The following is a 19,372-nucleotide window of genomic DNA, read 5'->3' as shown; positions in this document are numbered from 1 at the left end:
GTTTTTTTCTTTTGTTATTTTTTTTTTCCCTACATCCAAACTATACCAGGCTCTTAATACAGGTATATTACTTGAATGGAAATGAATAAGTGGGACTTCAAGGTCAGCTGCTCTGTGCAGAAAGATGAATAGTGTTACTGAATTTGGTCACTGCTTCAAAATTGTAGTGTAAAGACCTTGTCTAATAAAATTCAAATGTGTTTTTTCAATGGTATTATGTACTTACTGAATATTAAAAATTATTTTGCATGACATAGTGGCAAACTTAAAGCCAGACAAAACTTTCTCCCCAGTTTGTGTGTTGGATGCTGAACTTCAGTGCTTAATTTTCATTAAACAAATTTCATTTTGAATACAAATATATCTGGTAAAATTGTAGAAAGTGGAGTTGGTTCTAGTGTTGATTTTTGATTTATTTATTCATTTTTTTCTCTTCCTTTTTTTCAGGAAGAAAGGCGGAGGCTGAAAAATGCAATAATAATCCAGTCATTTGTAAGGGGGTACAGAGACAGAAAACATCAAGTAAGTACTCATTTATTTATTGAGAAAGATGTGAAACAGTTTTGCTGTAAAAGAGACTTTCTAGTAAAAAAAAATCCATTGAGAAATCTTTGTTTTTTGAGTATTTTGTGTGCTAACAGAACACAAGTTTTTCTCTTCATAGCTTCAGTTGAACCTCATCTTTTTAGCAGATGAATGCAGGGCACCTTTATGACAGCTGACTTTAGTGGGATTACATAATTTTTTTTGTGTTTACAGTGTGTATGAAAACACGCACTTGCAGCTTTCAGATGCCAGTGAAGCTTTGTGTGTATGCATGTGTGTGAGGCTAAGGTGGTAGTCGGAGTCAAAAGATTCTTTTTGTTGGGTTGATTATTCTGTTTAAATTTGCTAATATTTATTGAGTAAACTAGTTGAAAATATTTGATGTAATGGTCTTTACTTGAAAAGTAAAAATTTGTTGCCAGGTGTACCTTTGAATTACAGAATGCAAACATGGCTTTGACTGTGCTTCTCTGTAGATGCTTTGATCTGTTAATGAATATGTGCTGCATGCATTTTATTACTTTGCTACCTCAGGATGGGAAACTGAAATCAGTTTTTTAAAGTTTTGCATCCCTATATAACTTCATAACCATTACTGATATATTAATGCTTATTTTATTTTTAAGTACTCTATCCAAAGAAGTGAATTTGATCGCTGTGCTAACTTGGCCCAGTCTGGAGGAACCTTTTCCACCGCTAATGGAGCTGATCTGACCCTTTTAGTTCGTCAGCTACTCTTTTTCTATAGACAGAATGAGGATTCTAAGCGTCTGGTGAGTACTGTTAAAGATTTTGATTGGAAGTAGATTTTTTCGTGTACTTTTAAAGTATTCTTTCACTTGGAAGGTTTAGAAGGGATGCAGAAACAGCTTTGACCACTTTAGTAAATTCATTCAGAAGTTCTGTATTTTGTTGGCCTGTACTCCTTTGATCTTTGTTTAGACAGAATAACTTAAAATTAGATTTTATGTGTACACACGCGCACACAGTCTGAGTCATGAAAAATCCTTTCTGTGTAATCCACAATCCAATATATTTGTTACACTTTTTAACAACATTTTCCTCCAGCTCTCTGGTGATTTCTAAGGTGTTTTTCTTAACAGAGAAACTTGTAAATTTATTTCAGTGTTAATCCTGGGAGTTTAGTATTAAGTCGTGTGTTTTACGATCTTTAACAAATCACTATTTTTTTCTGTAACTGAAAATGGGTGTTTTCTTTTGTGTTTTGTAAGTTCTCCAAGGGCATTATTGCAGACATTTATGAACAATTTAATAGAAGTTTTGTAATTATAAAGAATGTAGATTTATATGTAGCATATATATATATATATGTGCTACATATAACTACTGTTCCTATGCTTGATACAACAGGACTGAAATACACGTATATGTTGCAATAAAAAACACAGTTGTAATAAACAGTAAACTTGTGTGTATCTTTTCCCAGATATGGATGTGTCAGAATTTAATTAAACAGAGTTCTCAGTTTGTTAAGCAATTGGATGGTCCAGACAGACTTACGTGCTTATTCCAAATAAAAAGACTGTTGGGGCTGTGTTGCAGGTAAATTCTTTTTTTCTGTATGCTACTGTCTAAAAAGTGTTCAGGAATTACACTGAACACTTGTTTGTTTCTTTTTGCAGCAAGTGAATTATTATGTGTATATTAGTTTAATGAGAAGACTGTTTATGTTAACCATACATTCAGGCCATGAAAACGGTACTTTTTCCTGTTTAAAAACAATGTTCTTGAAGTCCATTGACTCTCAAGTTCATATGCGACCTGTTTAAGTGATGCTCTGCCTATGGATAGACTTAGGTGTGTTCTTAAGTGTTGCGTGTAGCAATATCATTGTAAGTATTTGTTGGGACCAGAAGGTTTTCTTGGGGACTGATGGTGTTAAGAAGTTACCATACAAGTTAGATTATTGTTTGAGGATATGCTTTGGATGTTCTATTTTGAGGCTAGTAATCTTTAGAATGCCTTTATTTTAAAAAATATTTATTTTATTTTTAACATTCATGAGAAGTTGTAACTTCTGATGATATGTTAATGAAAAAAAAGTGAAAGTATTTAACACCTTAGCAAAAAAAAAAAAAAGTAACTTGATGGCAGTTACATCTGCCAAAAAGGTCTTCTGGTCAGAGTATCTTTATTCCATTTAGTGAAATGTCTTGACTGTGGTATCAAAATCATTTTTACTGCTGTGTCCTGTGTTTGTAGATGGCTAGGAAAGGAAGGGCATTGTTAGGGCAATCGTGCCTGTACATGCCTCATTGTAACAAATTGTTTTAATTCTAAACAGGCTCTGAATCGTTACCATTTCTGTGGTTACTGGTAGTTGTTCCATGAGCAATTTGCTAAAAGGCTGGGGATGGTTGTATTTTTTAATATTTAAGTCTGTAATCAAAGGCATGCTGCTTCAGTTAAACATATGATGTTCCCTTGTGTTGTTTCCCAGCCCATACTGCTCTGGGGCTTTCCTGACTTCATTTTTAATATGGGTAGTAACACATGTTTTTCCAACATGTTTTGTTGGATATGTTCCAACATCTTTGCTTCCAGTCAGTGTAGCAGACTTTCAAACTTTCAAGTCACTGAAATAAAGAATTTTATTGGATTTAAAGAGAGTGCAATATGCATAGAAACTGTAAAATCAGGAATTATTATTGTAATGATGCAAGCAAAAAATGCAGTTATTGAAAAACTTGGAAACCCAGTCGAAATAAGATAAATTAGAAAAGTTTCTGTAGCTTCATTTGTAAATCAGTGTGCATGTCTCTGTGGTGAAATAAGAGAAATCTGTTGGTAAATAATTTCAATTTCATTTCATTTATAGGCTATTGCAAAATTGCAATGATGACAGTCTGAATGTTGCACTTCCTATGAGAATGCTTGAGGTATTTTCATCTGAGAATACGTATTTGCCTGCTTTACAAGATGTCAGCTATGTGACATCACTAATTGAACAAATTTTGCACTACATGATTCAAAAAGGTGAGTAGCTAGGAACTAGAAGTTCTCAGAAATAATCCGAAATTAAACAGAGTGTGTAATACCTGGAGACCATGTTGTGGTAAAGGCAAAATGTAATTAAACAATAAATTAAGCTCTGCATACACTAACCCATACATTAAGTGGATATATTGCTTGTAATGAGATCGCTGCTTGAGAAATTACTGGCTGATTTCTTTGGACATTTTGTTTATAAATTCAATATTCTATTGTTTGAGTTTGAGGATGGATATTACCTAACAAAAGTTTATTCTGGTAGCTGCTTGCACGCATGCGTGTTTGGCTTTCACACATGCAGATGCTTCCTACCAGTTCTGAGTTTTAGTTATGTAAACCTTGTGTATTCTTTTACAGTAGTGTTCTCTGTAACTGCTAATGATAATTATTATTGTACACTGGCATTGATTTTTCATCCTGCTAACACTAGATAGAGACACTTTAGCAAAGAGGTGATGACCCAGCTTTTATTTCCTTTGTGGCATCATCTGCAAAACTGTTTGCTGAGCGGCAATCAGTTACACCTGTGCAAACATACTGGAAGTTAATGAATTGTGTCATTATCACCTAAATTATTTTTTGTCTTGAAAAAACTTTATTACTCTGGGGATGTGTGAAAAAAGTTATTTGCTTTTCTGATGTTGTTTGCATTTGCAAGACTGGTAGAAATGACAAAACCAGTATAAAATAAGCATCTTCATTGGTATAAAATATAAAAAGTGCACTTTCCAATTTGTTAGTTAATTTTTGTAATAATTCTGTATTTGTAGGTTTAAAAATATATTCAGTAGGACAAGGCTATCTTATCCTGTTACTAAGGATGTGTGCAACTATTACATATTGAAGTTACTATGGACAAAAAGTGACTTTTACTGTAGCATTTTTATTTTACTTCCATAGGCATAATTAAAACTGCAGAAGTAGTTTTTGGGGTTGGACCTGATGATCTCTCGAGGTCCCTTCCAACCCCTACGATTCTGTGAAGTATTTGTGTTTATCTCATTGTTTACTACATAGTATCTTCCCAAGTACTTTTGTATTTGTTCTTTTAGTATAATATTCAGTTGTTAAAACTGATACGAGGGTTTACCAACATGTTAAATCATAAATTTTAGTCCAAAAAAATCAGTTTTCTAATCGTTCTCGACTAAAACAAAAACAAACATTTGTGTGCAACTGCCAGTGTACAGTCTCGTAATTATTTATGATGGTTAAATTGTAAAGAATCTGTAGTCAGCTTTTATGATTATATGGTTTTGCATATAATTTGTCTTCCATATGCATCTTGCCAGCATTGCTAAGTCATTCCTCACGGTGACTTCCATTTGTTGCATTATATGTCAAGGTAGACGGTCCCTGACAAAGGGACTCAGCCTCTGAATGAGAAAGAGAAATGTTATCTATGCATTTACAGTGGTTTCTGTAGTAGTGGAACTTGTCTTAATTTAGGAGTTCATTGAACAGGAGGAAGTTGGATTAAGAAGAATGAAATCATGTGATTCCATTTGTACTGTAGTGAGACAAAAACAGGTTTCTGACAGCGAGACAGACTACCCTCTGTATAAATCTTTATGGCTTGGATGGTAATACATTTTATTACTGTCTGAGAGATTCCTGTTTTGGAACAGTAATTGTTTCCTTCAGTCTCCTAAAGCAAGGTGTTTGTAGAATTGAGATACTCTGGCAACAGCACTCTTAGCAGTAAGATGCCATGGTTTGGTCATTGTTTTAAAATAAAAAATAAATTGAATTCTTCACTTTATTGGCAGAATTGGTTGGTTTTTGAAAGTCGAACTGACTCTAAATGTGGTTATCTATGATTTTATTGAGATGTTTCCAAAGATATTGCGGATATCTCCTGTTAATTACATTAATGTGACTTGGACTGTTGAAAAATGTTTTCCTAAATAAAGCTTCATGCAATGAATTATACTTTTTTAAAGTAACAAATGCTAAGTATATGTTATTTTATAAAGAAAAGAAGAAAAGTAATACGATATTTTAAAAATACTGCTTTTTTTGCAGGCTACTACAGGTCGCTTTATTTGTTAATTAACAATAAGCTTCCATCGAGTATTGAGTATTCGGATGTTTCTCGAGTCCCTATTGCAAAAATACTTCTGGAGAATGTTCTGAAACCATTGCACTTTACATACAGCTCCTGTCCAGAAGGTGCAAGGTAAGTAAGAATAATACCAGCTATTTGTATACTTATTATTGTCAGAGGTTCACGGTTTATTATTGGTAAGTGTCCAGCTATTTTTGGAGTGCAATTTGATTTATTTGCACTACTAATGATTTATATAGGAAGATAAGTGTGGAAAAACGTACTTGAGAATAAAGATACAGCTAAGGGCAAATGGGGAAAAAAAAAAACCTTTGGAATTAACAAGAGTTTTGTGACAAAAGAACTAAGTCTTGTGAAGAGAGATAACTAAGTCATAGCTCACAAGGAGAAAGAGTCAGGTATATTGAAAGACAGAACTAAAATGAAACTCTGGCTGTATTGCATGTGATATTTTTTGTTACAGTATTTTTTATTTTTTTTTATTTTTTTGGGAGGGGGAAAAGACCAATTGGGATTATTTTAGTTATTTTTTTATTTCAAGATTATAAGCAACAAATTTAACTTCAGAGTAGTTTTCCATGAGTTCATCAAAAGTTTAAAGGCTAGAATTACATATAAGATCATCAGGAACGGATGTAATAGGAAGTGCCTTTTTGAAAAATCTGAGAAATTCAGTTTATTGGCACAGAATTAACGGAATGTCTCTTTGCAGTCTTCTTGATGAATGTGTTCAAACTTGCAAAATTGATCAGTCATCCCATGGACGTACTTGTAAGACATATTGCCTGTGTTTTCTATAAAGACATGTTTTCTTCATTTTAGGCAACAGATTTTTGCAGCCTTCACAGAGGAGTTTGTGGCAGCACCTTTTACAGATCAGATATTCCACTTCATCATTCCAGCGCTTGCTGATGTGCAGACCGTTTTCCCTTACGAACTCTTTCTGAATGCACTATTATTAGCAGAAAATGGATGCTTGAGAAAAAGTGATCGAGCCCCATGGCTTTTTTACTTTGTGTTAACAGTCGGAGAAACGTATTTGGGTGAGAAAGCTACATCACCTATTCGTTGTTTTTTCATATTTGAGTTAGTTTGTTACGTATTTCCATAACATAGTTGGTTGCCTAGCAAAAAAAAAGACAGTTTGTGGATACAAGTGTTCGAGACATCTGTTTTATTTATTAGCCATTTTCACCCTTCTCAGCAAAATATACCCTTAATTGGGAGGTTTTAGCATAATGTGGTTTTGGTCAGATATTGCTAGTAAATTATAATAAATTATGGTCTGGCTAATTATCTTTTATTTCAATGTATTTGGTATAGGATCCCTTTCAGAGGAAGGACTACTCGTATATTTGAGGGTACTCCAGACTTTTCTCTCTCAGCTGCCTGTGTCTAGTGCTGGTACAAATTGCCAGGATGCAACCAGTGATTCTGAAGATGAGGATGAAGAGATCAGTAAAATGACAACTACACCGGTAAGCAGTACCAAATTTCCTTGAATGAGATTGATTTATAGTAGCAGTAACTATAGGCAAAAACATGATCACTGTAAGTCCAGTATTCTTCTAGTTACCTGTAGCAGAAAGCATGCTTATTTCTTAAAAGTAGATGGTTTCTCCTAGTAATCAAATAAAATTAATAATAATTAATAAGGGTTTTTGTGGTGCTTTTTTTTGAAATAGAAGTTTCAGCTTCCCTGTCTTAATTTTGTGTTTTACAGAGACTATTTCTCTCCTCATTCTTTATCCTAGTGGTGACACTGGGATATCATGAAACACGCCAACCTGACCTTTCAACTTTTGTATTCTCATTTTTTTCTTACGGAAATGAGAAAATTATGTTCAACCATGGTCTTTACCCTGTAGAATCAGCTCTGCTTTCAAATATATGCACTTCTTTCAAAGGCCAAACACCTAGTTTCTATAATAATGTTTAGAGAGTAGCATAAATATGACTCTTCACTGTAGTTTAAAAATATTGTTAAATGTTCATTAATAAAACGAACCCACGCTAACTCTGATTTCCTAATGCTCAGATCAAGGCTTTGAACAATCAGAGTTGGAGAGAGCTAAATTCACCAGCTGATGGCCTTTATACAATCTCTCAATATATATTGCCATTCAGAGGATGAATGCAGTGTGAAGTCTTTTCTTGTGGAGTGTGTGAAATACACCATATTTGGGGTTCATCAAAACAAAACAAGGAAGAACAAACAGCTGTGTGGATGACTTTGTTTCCCCACGCTGAGCTGGGATTTCTGGATTTCTCTCTCAGGCATTCAAGCATTTTTGTCATTTTGTTGGTTAAGTGTTGAAATCAAAAGCAAAAAGCATACCAGCTCTTCTAAAAGATACTGTTCCTACTGCCTACCCACATTTCTCACTCCCTCTGAAAGATGCACTGTTTTTAAGAGGGAGATTTGAGTGTGCTATACTCTTGGTAGATACGTGCAGCATTTTATTTCTGCATTTTTAGATATAGTGTGTTATTGTTATCCGGAAATCTGTATCAGGATAGGGTTAATAAACTGCTTTTTTTCTTTTTTACTGTCCAGTAAATACTGCATTGCCTGAACTATAAAGCATTTTCAATCTTTTCTATCTAAAATCTAGATGTCAGTATTCCAATATTTAATTCACTGCCCACACACACTGTATGTATTGTAAATGCTGGCAGACTCTACTTGTGCCTTAAAGATACTGGTGACATTTAAGATGTGATTAGGTTAGAAACAAAGCATAAATTTCTGTTTGCTGTTAACTTACAGTACTTTGTAAATTAGAAAAGATCTGCTCTGAGGAGACTTAAATATGTAATATTATTTCTTGTAGTATATTTTTCTCTTTCCTGTGTTTCTCTTGCGGGTTTTTAATTTTTGCCATATTTTCACGCATGCCCATCTTACTTAAAACAAACAAAGAACCAAACAAAAACCAGAAACAACAACAAAGGAACTTGGATAACTTTTATGCTTCATTGAGCCAGAGTGTGGTTTGCTATGTTGGACTGGATAGAGAGAGGAAGTTAAAAAACAAAACAAACACACAAAAAAGAAAAAGAAAAGGAGAAAGGATTTCTCTTCATACACTTCTTATACTAGCTTAACGTGTGTATTAGTCAGCCAGAAGTTTGTTCGTTAACCCATGGATTTTGTGAAAATACTGTTTGTAAAGGAACTTACTGTAGCCATCCTTTTCTGTATTTCATGTCCAATGCTGGCTGATGTCAGTGGAGTAGAGATGACTATTTGAACATTTTATGCCAGTAAAGGATCTTGCTTTATTCTATCTGAGTGTTGAAGAGCATGCTTACATTAAAGGGAATCTTTGCACTGGTTTAAGTGAAAAGATCAATACTCCAATCCAACACTTGCCTCCTAGGGATTTAAATTGGCTCTTAGGTGTGATACTTTCAAGAATGCTACTAGGATATACAGATATGCTCATGTTGTATTATCATACAATAAATCTTCATGTTCTAGCAAATTTCTGAAGTACATATTTTAAAGGGGGATACTTTATCTTTAAAAATACTTCACATTTTTCTCTGATATGTTTGTAGGGTGATGGGAGAATATCAATACAGTACATAACTGAGGAATGTCTAAAGAAATTGGACACAAAGCAGCAGACAAACACCCTGTTGAATATGGTTTGGAGAGATTCAGCTAGTGAAGAGGTCTTTACCTTGATGGCATCAATCTGCCATACGCTAATGGTACAACACCGAATGATGGTGCCAAAAGTCAGGCAAGTATAAATAATAATGATGTTGAACTGTAGTACAGATGTAAAATTGTTTGTACTGGATAAACTTGACTCATTTAAATGACTGTATCATTTAAATCACTGTATTTTTTTTCTGAGTTCTTTCATGATCAGCTGAAATAAAGAAGAATTTCAGAATTTAGATAAGAATTCCAGACAAACCAAAGAGTGAATTCATTCCTGGAATCACTCTTGATTTATTTTTCTTCCTGTTCATTGTATTCCTTATGGACTGATCACTGAATCCAAAAACGTAAACCCTTGGTTTGCTTGCCGAGTTGCAAATAAGTTAGTCCCCAACACGATGATAAAATACTACTGAATAGATAGTGTTTGTGATCAGAAAATCACACTCAAATAGGATTGGAAAGATTCTTGAGCAGTAGTTTTTCCATCTTCTTGCGCAGAGGCAGTGTTAAGTGTCAGTATAGCAGAAGTTTGTCTAGCTTGTTTTAAAACTTTCAGTGATATGGATTACACAGTCCAGTCTAGCTAGCTGAGCATGAAAACTGCTTTATTCTCTACCCCCTTCAATATATAACCAGCATGTCCCTTGCTACAAATTAAAACAATTCCTACCTATTGAAAATCCTTGTTGTTGGGAAGGACTCTGGAACCTGAAGTGGAACTAAACAGCTTGTTCTTTTACAATGACTACAAAACACAGCTGTCACTAACAGTGGAAGATTTTTGACCCTTTTATCATCAAAGACCCATGAGTATTAAAACTATTGTGGTACAAGTAGTTCTGAGTAAGTATGTAGTTGCTGGTAGTAAACTAAGTATTTAGGGAATGTTGTAAACATAATCAATTCAAACTGCATTGTAAACAGTGATACAGAAAACTAATTTGGTGCTATCTTCGCCCAGTGGTGTTTATAGCTGTTAGAGGAAGTAAGATGTCAGTGAAACTGTGATTGCTCGATTAGGGTAATTAGTTCTTTGTAGACTAATTGCGTTAGAGCAGGATGTGAGACCTGAAGATCATAGCAGTAGTTGAATTAGTATGGCCGCTTTATTGTTGCAAGTAGTACATTGCCTTGGATAGTAATTACTGCGTTTAAATGCATTGCTGCTTTGACTCGAGGTTTGCTGGTGAACTGTGTGGAAAGGATCCTCAATGAATAAAGAAGTCACCCAGAACTTTACTTGTATGAGCATGGCATCTATTTCCTCTGAAAAGCCATATTAGGTCTTTACAATTATTTGACATAACAAGCTAGTTACACGCTGGATAAACTCAGAAATTATGGAAACTCTAGTCAACATCTTAAAATATGTAAACTGCTTTCCATTATAGCTTTTGAGTAGCTCCAAAATAGTTGAATTTACCAATTTTACAAGTAACTAAGAAATATGGAAATTTTTATCAGTAATACCAATGGAATTATTTTCGTGGTAAAAATTAAATTAATCCATACAAATATTTGGTAAATTAAAGTAGACATTTATTTAATAGTTCTGACTTCCAAGCCAATCACAGATGTTGGTTTTGTCAGGCATAACCATGTCAGTAGATGTCAATCTTTCAATCTTTTGTCCTGTTCAGTGCGTTTTTAGACCTGGTGGAATTTTCCAAGTAGCTATTCTAAATGTTCTTTTTCAGTGTTTTTCAAAGGGTATTTGATGATGCTTCTTGTAAAGGTAATAAACACTGCCATTTCAAAAGACAATTAAAAGGCTTTTCTTCATTGATTTCCACGCTTTTTTTTCCTGATTAATTTTTTATTGCCCAAATGATTTTGTCCAATTTAGTGATAGTGTTTTGAAAGATCCTTCACCTTTTTTTGAGATTAACTTTTAAATGACAATATTCAGAATAAAGTATATCAGTCTAATAAAACCATGTAGGAATGTTTAGTTAAGCAAAATGATTTATTTAAAGTTACTGTATTCTAAGTATTCTAAGAGCTCAAAAATTCAAATTCTTACTTTCTGTTTTAAAACATACTGGGTCAAATGATTTAAAAGAGAGAAAAGGTTGTTATAAAAGCTTTGTTTCCTTAGCAGCATTTACATCTTTAATAAAAAGCTGGTAATTAAAAAAATATAAAGACTGCAAATTTGTGAAGTGAAATGCTAAATAAAAAGAATAATCACTGAAAATAACTTCTCAGTAACTGAAAAGAAAATGGTGTTAAGGTTGACAGACTTTGGAAGGGAAGAAACAACCAACAAATCTTTTTTTTAGTAGTTTTGAGAATTTTTACCTTGAAAAAAAGATGAGAAACTCAGAGTTTCCCCATTAAGGCTGAATGCTTTTTCTTTTTGTGGCTCCTCAGTACATCTGGGCGATTTGTGGGATGATGCTGATGTTAATTGCTGTCAGGAACATCGGTGTCACTGCAGTAGCTCAGTAGTTTCTTGGGTTTTAGAACAGACACCAAGACAGACACAAGATATCCAAGAGTACAGTATAGTTTGAATAGAAAGAGCAAGTCTCTAAAGTTCCTTACTCTGGAGACTGTGGGTGTGTGTGTTCGTGTCGGACTGTAGTCCTTTCTTCATCCCCACTCTGAAATTATCCTGTGTTTTGAGTTTATCAGAGAACATCTACTCTGCTCTTTTGGTATTCTTTGCCTAAATGGTAGTGGGTTGTGTTAGTTATGTTGCTTTAGGTAAGGCAAAATAGTTCCTTGATCTTAGGTTTTTCAGTAACTCTGAGCATTCTGTTTGGTTTATCTTGTAGAAATGGTAAATAAAGCTTTTCTGTCTGTTGGTTTTTCTTTTTTTGGTGGTGTTTCGTCTGTGCTGTGCTCTGTGCCCTGTAGTTTAAGACTTCTTTAAACAGTGCTTTTTTGTCTTTTTCAGTGTATTCTCTGTGCAGGTGTCTCGTGAGCCTCATCTAAGCATTTTTGTCTGTGGCTTTACTCTTTTTTTTTTTTTTGTGAAAAAGTGTCACCAAACTGAACTGAAATTTATACTACAGCCACCTCAAAAATAAATAGTATTTATTGCTCTTGTTTTCCTTCTGAATGTTATGTAGATGCAAGAGTGTGTTCAAACTTACAAGAGTTAGCAAGTTTTGTGTTTAACCTGCTACCTTTATACCTGTTCCAGTGGGACTGATGATAAGTACAATATTTATTTTAGACTGAAATTATTATTTTTTTCCATAAGCTAGTGGTGTATTAAAATAGTGTTACTAAAAACTTTTAATTTAGCATTTTTAAGTTGATATGCATCAACAAAGGTGGATTATGAGAAAAGCATTGCTTTGAGTTACTCCTCCTTAGGAGATTATCAGTAAATTCTGAATGTGTTCTGGAAAGAAGCAAGCGAGCTCAATAAAAAAATAAGGCCACAAAGCTAGAAAAACCAAGCAGCAGCTGCTGTTCAGGAAGCCAGATTGGAGGTGTAGGATAAAATTTTGTTTGTAATGTAGTCACTGGGAACTGTACTCTTCTTCAGAGGGGCAGGGCTTTCATCTCTATAAAGCTTAAAGCTGATACATATTATTGAATAAAGTATTTTCTTAAAAACTCTTGAATTTTAGAGTACAGCTCTCATTACCATTTTGAAGAGATTTGCAAGACTTTCATTCATCAAAGCTATCCTTTTAAATAACTAGTAAATTCTGATTCTGCAAAATATTTAGGGAAGATAATTTAATCCCATAGACTTCAGGTCATCAGTAGGGCTTAATATTAAACAGCAACGTGAACTGTGCTTCATTGGCACTTGGTGGTTATCGGCCATCTGCTTGGTGGCCCACGGTGATCGTTAATCTTAGTTTAGCTGTTTAATAGTGACTGTACATTAACACGGTTTAATTTACGTAACACTGCTAATCTTAACCTGTGGTCTAACCTGTGGTTGACAATTATTTAGCAAACTGCCATTCTAGTGTAACACGAGCAGCCTGTCTTCATGTGTGCGTGCTGAAGATACTTGGGCTGTTTATAAGGCTATTGCAGTAATTCTGTAGGGAATTTTCTTACACTTGCATTTTTCTTAAACTATAATCATTGCATATGAAGCTTTTACATTTTCTAAGCTTTCTTCTGTGTTCTTGGCCTGACACAGAGAGGCATAAAACAGCTTGCAGAGCGTTGTAGGTGCAGCTCACCGAAGGGTGGCTGTGCGTGCAGTCCCTCACCTGCGACACCTTGCAGCCCGAGGTGTCAAAAGCCCCTGCCCCTGCAACAGTGACCTTTATCAGCCCCCCGAGCTCCTCGCGATCTGTTGTATCCTCTTCATTAACTTAAATGGTCTCAGTGGGAAACTGGGCCCAATTTATGGCCTCCACTGAAATCTTGCCTTTAACTAATTAACTTGTAGTGGTGTCTCAGCTAAATTAAGCTTAATGGGTCATTTAATCTGTCCCATTGCACAGGAGGAATTTGACATTTTTTTTTTAAAACCAGAGGTGCCCAAAATACCTTTCTGGCAAGTACACATAAATCATGTGGCCTTTGTGAACAGATACCTATGGAGAGAAACAAGGTTCTAAGTAAATGGCCGTTCATACTTTTGGGAGCATGTAATTTAATTTAGTATGTTCAAAGCAGATATCTAACAGAAATCTCTGCAGTGAATTTAACTGTCTCATAGCCTGAGCTGATAATGTTCATTTCTCCACTTCCATGAGAAGAACTTATCCTTTTTTTTTTTCAGTTGAAAAATTATTATTCTTCCAAACTACAGTGATAAGCAGGATTTTCAAGAAAATGCAGAACAAGAAGATGGGAGGAGTAAAAACTCAGGATTTAAACTTTAGCTGCTTGGTTTGTTTTTAGGATAGCACAAATTAGTGAAAATGAACCCCTGAGTTAAGAGTATAAAAATGTAAATAAAAAGAGAAATAATTTATATTTTTTCATTTCTAGTGATAGTATTTTTTTTGTTCTTTTAAAGAAAAAAGTGATCAAGATTGCATGGACACTCAAGCTTTACTTTAAGTTCAGTTGATCTCTAAAATTTGTGGATTAATTTTTTTCACCTGATTTAAAAAATATTGAAACTTTCTAAAGCACAGCTGGGATTTCTCCAACCTTTGCAAAGATATGACTTCTCAGGGCCATCCTTGCACTGTTTGTTTATTTAGTTTCATACAATTGTTACCTTTGACTTTGAAAGCCAATTTCTATGCTTGGGGCAGGAAGGTAGGAGATTGCTCTTGCTGTCAGTCCTTTGACAGTGGATAATATTTCAGGTGATTGTTATGATTTTTTTAATGATTTTTTTTAATAGTTTGCAGTTTCACGTTTATTTTCTGGTAACAGTATGGAAACTTTAGAATTGATGAATTCATCTGCTTCATGTTTCTTAGGTATTTTGTGCTGACTAAATAGAAGATGTTCTCATACAACCTACCATCTTTGCATGGTGTATTTAACCTGATATTCAGGGAAGGGAAACAGGGAAGTTGAATGCAGTCAGTATTTCTGGAATCGTGCCATGAAATGTAGCAGCTGCTACAGTTGGCTGCCTGAATCACCAGTACAGAATAAAAATGGGTAAAACTTAGTCAAAGGTTATTATTATAAGCTCTTAAGGTTTGTCCTTTTTTCCCTTCATTATTGCTGAATATTGCTAGAATGAAAAAATGAATTACATTATTATAGGTTCAGTGTCCATAATGTTTGTTCATTTCTGCTAAAGCTATTACATAATTTCCAGGGATGATTATAAAATTAACAAGTTTTTACTTGGAAGCCCCCTGAGACTTAACGGCACTGTGCCAAATTACTTTTTATTTCAAATATGAGGCTGAAAACTGAAGGTCAGTGAAGAAATTTTTCATCTTAGAAACCAAGATATCTAAGCTGCTATTCAGATATTTAAACATTAGGATATAAATCTGTTCTTTTCCAAATTATCTTGATATAACCAGCCCTTCCGTACATGATAATGCACAATTTCTACCCAAATGTCAAAATAATGTGAATCTAGAAGGAAGTTAAATTCTCACTGGTCAAATTCAGTTGATTTTTTTTTTAAATTCCGCATACTTAAAGTATGACTTAATTAAAGGTAGTGTTTTATTGTAAAATTAATGTTAGCTGCAGTTGTTTAAAATTAGACTCAAGTTTAGTGGCGTTCATTGGCATGCAACTTCTGTAGCATGTGAGGCTCCCAATTCCCTTTAAAGGTACTGTTCTATGTATTACATGCAAGGAATAAAAATCAGAAAGTTTTGAAACGAGGAGTGATATGTCAGCAAAAATGCACTGCAAAGCTTGTTCCTTGTCTTTCATTTTTCCTTCTTCTGCATGCTCCTGTTCTGTTAGACTCCCTGTACCTTTCGTTTGGGTGAAGAGTTCTGCCTTTTACCAGTGCTCCTTTATGCTAGCACAACTGGCTTGGTGGATGCATATGGAATGAGAGCCTGAAGAAGGGAGTAGCTGTGTGGATGCATGAGAGAGGCTGTACTTTAGAGAAGGCAGCAAAAAGAGCCCACAGGGCTTAAATGGCCAGTAAGTGAGGACCCAGAGGCATATGACACTATGCAATATTTGTGTGTGGGTGTGTAGGGTTTTTTGTTTTAATGTCTTTAATGAATTGTTGCTTAAACAGTTTTCAAATGTTTAAGTGTTTGCTGAGTATTTTACCTTTTTCCATAATGAAATGTGAATTTTAATGAAAAATCCTTCCCTTTTGCCATCTGGTGATAGTTAATTTATCCATGTGGTCTGTAATAAATCATGTTTTCTCAGACAACCCTTCTTGTCCATCCTCCCTGCTCCCATTTCCCAGCCTTCTACCTCCTGTGTGCCAGGTCACTAGAAATTTTGATATTACAGAGCTATTGACCTCTGAGAGACAGTGTGGACCTGAGTATCTATTTAGTCTAATAGTGATTAGGAGACCTTGGAAAGTAGCACTTAGGATAGATAACTGAATATAGTTCTTCAATATCAGGGAAATTATAGCTTAATAGGTCAAGTCCTGTTTGGTTTTCTAGAATACAGTAAATGTTTTAAATGATGTTTATCAGTTATCGACAGGGAATAAAGCAGATATTTTAATTCTAGGAAGCTCTTTATTTCCCATTTCTATAAAAAGTTTTTTCATCCCAAATCATGTCTGAAATAGGATGGTTAAAGTCAGTCCTGTATGAACTGATTTGTGAACATGTACATTTATTTTTACATAGTTAATTGTATAGTTGCTTCTAGTATCAATTTTAAGGTGTTTTAATCTACTTTTAGCAAGTTTTCTGTGCATATTAATGTCAGATGAACCACAGAACTGACCTCTTTACTGGTTAATGTAGTTTTCCATAGCAGAATTTCAAAAATTCCCAGAAAAATAAGTGGTATATCACATTTATTTAATGCGTGTTTAATTCTGTGGTACACTGCAAATTTGGGTCTGTATCATGTGGTTTGTTGCTGAGTTAATGAAAACTGTGTGTTAGGTACAAGGATTATATGCTTGTTTTTCAGCTTTGGGGCTTTCGTCAGATTTGATTTGAGTAAGAACCCCATCTTAAAAAAAATTGAGTTGTTAATGTTTGAGAAATGCTTGACAGAAAAGTTCTTATATAGAAGTATTGTGTTTTGTGAATACATTTTGGCAGATAAGATTTATTTGAACTTCCTCTTTCAGGCTTCTTTATAGTTTAGCCTTTAATGCCAGATTCCTGAGGCATCTTTGGTATTTGATATCTTCAATGACTACACGAATGATTACAGGGTATGTATGATACCACTTCTGAAACTGAGTGTTTGTTAAAACAGAGTATATAGTAGAAAGAGAATGAAACGACTTGTGGTGTGATGGCACTCGTGCAAAGTGATGGAAAACAAAGCTGTAATGTTTACTTAGCTCCTACTTCGTTGACCTCGGTGGTTCTATGATTTTGTAAAACTAAGCAAAATCTTAGGAATTGGACCGTTGTAAAAAATTATAGGTAAATAAATCTCGATATAAAATAAGACAGATATTTTGTAGATTTTGGAGTGCTTAGTAGCATCAGTATAATAAATGCTTAACTCCCAAGTACTTCTTCCCAAGTATGTCAGTTTTATCACATATACTTAACTAGTCCAGAAAGTGATGGTGGCAGAAGCATGTTCCCGTGAGGTGAGGCATTGAACCTACAGATTTGTTCTGTGTGAAGATGCAGGTTACTTAACCTGGTTTTGCTTTGTTTCTATTCTAAACCAGAAAGTATCTGCAGTCTATGTTAACGCCGAACTTGGTGTATTTCAAGACACTGAAATACTGTAGTGACAAGAACTTAAAAGGAGTAACCTTATTTTGCAGAAATGGTCCATAGTAATTATTAAACTGAGACAGCAGCCCTTATTTTGTTTTAGGAACTGCTACTGGGTATTTTTACTAGAATGCTGAAGCTAATATATATGTTTGAGTATTTAATTAACAGTCTCTTAATTCTGCATTTTATATTTTAAGGTCTATGGTGCCACTCCTTCAAGTGATTTCAAGAGGCTCTCCAATGTCTTTAGAAGACTCTAGTCGAATTATCCCTCTCTTCTACCTTTTTAGTTCTTTATTTAGTCATTCACTTATTTCTATTCACGATAACGAATTCTTTGGTGATCCTATAGAAGGTAAGAGTTTCAAGCATACTATATAGCAATGCTTTGTGAAACGTTTTTTTTTTTTGTGTAAAGCTACTTAAAATGAGGAACTATCAGACTTGGAGAACTAAATCCATGCAATTCAGTTTGTTCTGGGTGATCCTCTGCTAAGAAGCGAGGCTGTTAGTCCCCTTCTGCTTTTCATACAAGATGGAGATTCACCATGTACTGGTAACGTGGCAATTCTAGAACAAATGTGCTGCTGCCATATCAATTTGCTGGGTACTGCTTAGCATCTGGAATTTACAGCTTTAGGGTTCCCTGGGCAGTGATTTGCTGACATCTGTGGGGAAGGCTTTTCTGGGCTGACTTGCTGATAGTCCCCTGAGCACTCAGCTGTCATCTGGTTCTTTCATGATGATTGCATTTAGGGAAGAACAGTGAAAAAATGGTCTGCACCATGGGAACCATAGCTTTACAGGATCTGATATGGAAGTTCTTAATCATGATAATTTTTAATGAGATAGTGAAGAATGAAGATCTTGTGGACTGAATGTGTAGACTAATTCCAACGCTTAACATAGCAGGCGTCACAGAAGAGAATATGAAAATATTGTAAAAAAAATCACTGTCTGTAAACGGTTACAAGGCTTGATTGCCTTTACAAATGTGTACTTGTTCTCTGTGTGATGTTTTTTCTCTGCTTTAGATTTTGTGTGAATATTAGAGTTCCAGTGAAATCAGTGTTTTTTTGGTAACAAAATTAAGAAATGGTTATTGAAAGAGACTTAAACTTGTGCTTTATGTAGTTGTAGGTCAAAGACAATCATCAATGATGCCTTTTACACTAGAAGAGCTTGTAATATTATCACGCTGCCTTCGAGATGCGTGCTTAGGAATCATAAAGTTGGCTTATCCAGAAACAAAACCAGAAGTTCGCGAGGAATATATTGCAGCATTTAGAAGTGTTGGAGTAACAAAAAATACAGAAATGCAGCAATGTATACAGACAGAACAAAAAAGGTGGATTCAGTTATTCAAGGTAAGTTGTGTTGACTTTTCAAAACATTAAAATTTTCAGACTTACACTGCATATATGAGACTGGGTACAGTTTAGTTTTCCTGATTATACTATTATTACAGTTGTTATCAGGAATGTGGATTTGGGGAGGTTGATCTTGAGCATATATGCTAAACTTTGAGTAATTCTGATAACTGTAACAATTTTACTTAATTTTTTGTCTTAATTTAATTTTCCTGTTCAATATGTTTATTAAAAAAGAAGTTACTGTGTAGAATACATTTAAACTTCAAATCCTGTTCAGCAAGATACTTCAATATGTGCTTATAAAACACTACATAGGTGTGCAATTCTAATTGAATCATATGATGACTCTGGTATTTCAATGTTAGAGGCTTCATGAAATTGTTACTAGCCTGCACTAGTTTTGTTGGTGTTTTAGTAGAATATGGTGGTGGTACTC

The 19,372-nt window shown here is 34.5% G+C and overlaps 1 protein-coding gene across 2 annotated transcripts in view; it reads left to right on the top strand.

Moving 5' to 3' along the window:
• Positions 1-19,372, top strand: part of UBE3C (ubiquitin protein ligase E3C) — an 80,660-nt gene that overhangs the window by 12,477 nt on the left and 48,811 nt on the right. For both annotated transcript variants that reach the window (XM_083823702.1, XM_083823701.1), the window contains exons 3-13: positions 448-522; positions 1,173-1,319; positions 1,994-2,109; positions 3,386-3,543; positions 5,584-5,737; positions 6,449-6,669; positions 6,950-7,104; positions 9,191-9,378; positions 16,951-17,037; positions 17,761-17,918; positions 18,698-18,930. In XM_083823702.1, the coding sequence (XP_083679828.1) occupies positions 448-522; positions 1,173-1,319; positions 1,994-2,109; positions 3,386-3,543; positions 5,584-5,737; positions 6,449-6,669; positions 6,950-7,104; positions 9,191-9,378; positions 16,951-17,037; positions 17,761-17,918; positions 18,698-18,930 (1,692 nt within the window). The remainder of the gene's footprint in view (positions 1-447; positions 523-1,172; positions 1,320-1,993; positions 2,110-3,385; positions 3,544-5,583; positions 5,738-6,448; positions 6,670-6,949; positions 7,105-9,190; positions 9,379-16,950; positions 17,038-17,760; positions 17,919-18,697; positions 18,931-19,372) is intronic.

Source organism: Anser anser (assembly GCF_964211835.1).
Source record: "Anser anser genome assembly, chromosome: 2".
Taxonomy (NCBI): Eukaryota; Metazoa; Chordata; class Aves; order Anseriformes; family Anatidae; genus Anser; species Anser anser.
Note: the sequence above shows the minus strand (reverse complement) of the source record. Positions and strands in the feature narration are given on the sequence as shown.